This window comes from Medicago sativa, chromosome 3, assembly GCF_051527215.1.
Source record: "Medicago sativa cultivar Bolivia chromosome 3, Bolivia_mono, whole genome shotgun sequence".
Taxonomy (NCBI): domain Eukaryota; kingdom Viridiplantae; phylum Streptophyta; class Magnoliopsida; order Fabales; family Fabaceae; genus Medicago; species Medicago sativa.
Genome location: NC_140751.1, coordinates 3,500,559 through 3,503,957, shown reverse-complemented (window position 1 = coordinate 3,503,957; position 3,399 = coordinate 3,500,559). Strand labels below are relative to the sequence as shown.

Here is a 3,399-nt window from a genome sequence, read left to right as displayed (position 1 = left end):
CTGATATTAATTTTATACATAATATTAAAATTGTTTCCGCACTATTAAAAATGATCATAAACTATCAGTAAAGTGCAAAAGTTAATCAACTTTTTGCAATAACTTAATTGACTAACACAATCTATGTCAAAGGAAGGCCAGGATGAAGTTGAAGTATCGCAGGGAAGAAAAGTATCAGATTTTGCAGTATTTGTGCTCTATTTTTCATCAAAATTAATGATTTTAAAAAAGCTAAATGTGCAAAAGCAATTTCTGCATAGGGAAAGATAGTTTTTACAGAACCACATAAACCTTAGCCATGGATCTAGCAAAATTCACCAGAAGTGCTACCTGAAATGAAATATTTAGTGTAACTGTTTAGCTAAACAAGAATTCATCAACAGTTCCAACTAAGAAAAATAATGCTGTACATATTTACTTCTGCAATCATATCTTCCCACTCATATGTGGCTCTGTTTGGATATACAACTTAACCTATAGCATAAGCCGTTATCATATATGTTCTTATTTATAACTTTATAAGCTATTTCTATAGCAAAAGTTTAATTAAAAACAAAATGTTTTCACAAGTTAGGAGGTAGAGTTTATCTCAAAGTTGTGACTACTCATACATGTAACTCAAGATGCATACAAGAGAATGCATGCACACATATTCTTGGAAAATCAATTTCATTACCATTATGCAGATACTAGTTTCTCTGTTTCCTCAACATATAGGTATTAGTTCTTCATATTTCTATCATTTATTTTCTAGACCAATATATCTTATTATATCCTATGAATCCAAATTCAATTTACTCAAACAAACATGTATAGTTGTGGAATGGTAAGAATGAATAATTAGAATTGTATAAATAAAAGGGCATAGAGAATAAAAAAGATTAAAGCTTTTTGATTCTGTGATTTAAGATGCACACATCAACATGCATACACTGCACACACATATTTGTTTCTATAAATAAGGGTTTTGTAATTTATCCATTAAAAGTAAGTTATTATAACTAAAGACATTGCGGGAAATAGAAACATAGAAGGATGCAAAAATGAAATTACTAAACCAAAAAAATGCAAAAATGAAATTACTAAACCAAAAAAACTATCTTTAAAAAGTTGTTGGATGCACCTTTCACCTTATAACGGCTTGATGAAGTCAACCTTTGTCGAGGGTGAGTTTTGAAGTAAAATGTCCACCAATTTGGCAGGTGTATTTGAAGGTTGGAACACTTTTATTTTCAGTGACTTCAAGTTACACAACAAGGAAGGGAGCTTAACCTTCAATATATCAGGAAACAATAAAAGCTCCTAAGCAAACAAGAAGTATTAGGATCAGTTTCAAGTCATATTTTGTATACTTTATAAATATAATCTAAAAAGCAGCATTAATTTTCAGACATAAAGTACCATAAGGGCAAAGAAATTGATGGTCAATGATTCGATATTAGCAAGTTCAACCAGTAAGTTGAATATAATTGATGATTTATCCCCCGATCCCATATAACGCGACGAATGAATATTTACATGTTTGATAGAAGAGAGAACGCTCTTGCTGCCAAAAAGTTTTGAAATATACTGACCACAACTATAATCAAAGGTATGAACAGTTGGAGCATATAACTCAATTCCGAACGAAATTCTGAAATTGTTCCTAGGAACACCATCATACATACATATAGTTAAATTAACAAGCTTGTTACTTGAAATGCGAAGGTTTTGTGCATCCAGAAGTACACAGCAGTCAATGATCAAAGTATCCAACATGTTAAATGCGGAAAAGGGGTCGACACAACCATCGCTTGTGCTGCGACGAAAGGCAATGTACTTTAGAGACAAAGTGGTTAATGCTGGGAAATTGAGAGAATTTGGAAATATTTGCATCGAGCCAGAGTGAAACAAACAATAACTGGAAAGATGAAGGGAAGTTAAAGTATGAGATGAAAAGAAGCATGGTGGAAGGTCTTCAATAATAGCATAACTGATTCGAAGCTGTTGGACATTGTGTGAAAAAGCATATTCTATAATCTTTTGGTATAGGTTAATCCCCATAAAATGATTGTAGTGCAAACAGAGAGCACGGATAGCAGTTGAGTGATCACGAAGAGAGAAAATCTGAGACAGAAATTGATCGAAACTTGTGCAGGTCCTAAAGTTTGAAGAACTTAGTGTAAGAGTGGAAAGAGTCTTCCAGAGATTGATCCATCTTTTGGATAAAATACAAGTTCGAACTGCCTGTTTGGCATTTAAAAAGGAGAGTATGTGAAGGAGAACACAATCGGACAAGTCGCTGATCCGGTCTTGTTCATTACGTCGCCTCTTACGTTGGCTTCGTGTCTCCACCATTGTTGTCTGTCTCAGAAAGAAACAAAACATGAATTGTCCAAGAAAATATAAAAAAAAATAATAGAGAAAGAAGAGAGGGTTACCTTGCAAGCTCGATGTAAGCCTAATGTGTTGTGAGCACCTGCCTCTCGCGTTTGCAAATTGCAATGGCATACCAGGTAATATATTATTAGGGTTCTGTACTAATTACTGTTAGTGGGTTTGGGCCTTATACATATAAAATTAAATAATAGAGATATTTTTTTGAGTATTACTTTTCCCACCCTATGGTCTTCTCCCGCACCCTGTAAAATTTTCAAAAATGCCCTTGAGCAGTCCGGATTTTAAAATCCGGATTCATGTTTACTATTTCGGATTTTATAAACCGGACAATTCTTATGTATAATCAGCAATCAGACTCTCTCACATTTCAGCAGTTTTGAGTTTTGCTTTTAAAAACAACAAAAAAACTAAGTAAAAAAATGATAAAAACCTGTCAAATAAAATCATAAAAATATAAAAATACCACCAAAAAATTCTAAAAATCAAATCAAACTAGTGCAATTTTTTTTGGATTTTTCTGAGAATATGAAAAATTAAAAAAAATGAAAAATGAGTCCTTGACTTTTTTTGATTTTCTGGGAAAGTTTCGGAGCAATCCGATCAAGTAGCCCGAAAACCCATTTTTGACTAAGAACAGGTAACAATGACCCAAAACAGAAGGATAAGAGTTAGGAAGATTAATATTGTCCCTAAAATGACTATTCATGTTAAAAACATGTTTTGGATTTGTGCTGATACAGTTCAGATTATATAATCTGAACTGTTTTTCCCTTGAAAAATGGTGTTTAGGGGGTGTCTGGATTATGTAATCCGAAAAAAATCATGTAGCGCGCCCTATTTTTGAAGTTTTCGGATTACAAAATCCGGAAAAATCCGTAACTCATTTTTTCACCCTTTAACAAAGGAAAACACCATTCCGGATTATGAAATCCGGAAACGTCAAGGGCATTTTTGGAAAAAAAAATAGGGTGCGCGAGGAAAGGCATAGGGTGGGAAAAGTAAATCTATATTTTTTTAGGT

At 33.0% G+C, this 3,399-nt stretch overlaps 1 protein-coding gene across 1 annotated transcript; it reads right to left on the bottom strand.

The window, feature by feature from the left end:
* Nucleotides 1-273: 273 nt before the first annotated feature.
* On the bottom strand, nucleotides 274-2,337 carry LOC146934962 (FBD-associated F-box protein At5g44490-like). The gene is made up of 4 exons (XM_085757563.1): nucleotides 2,141-2,337; nucleotides 1,402-2,041; nucleotides 1,156-1,302; nucleotides 274-330 (listed from the first exon to the last, which is right to left on the bottom strand). The coding sequence occupies exons 1-4, from the start codon at nucleotides 2,335-2,337 to the stop codon at nucleotides 274-276; spliced, it is 1,041 nt and encodes a 346-aa protein (XP_085613689.1).
* Between the last annotated feature and the right edge of the window lie 1,062 nt (nucleotides 2,338-3,399).

Coding starts and splice junctions, on each gene's coding strand:
- LOC146934962 (XM_085757563.1), bottom strand. CDS start 2,337: ATGGTGGAGACACGAAGCCAACGTAAGAGGCGACGTAATGAACAAGAC. Junction 2,042..2,140: donor CTAAGTTCTTCAAACTTTAG/GACCTGCACAAG, acceptor CAATCATTTTAT/GGGGATTAACCTATACCAAA. Junction 331..1,155: donor AAAACTCACCCTCGACAAAG/GTTGACTTCATC, acceptor ATTTCATTTCAG/GTAGCACTTCTGGTGAATTT.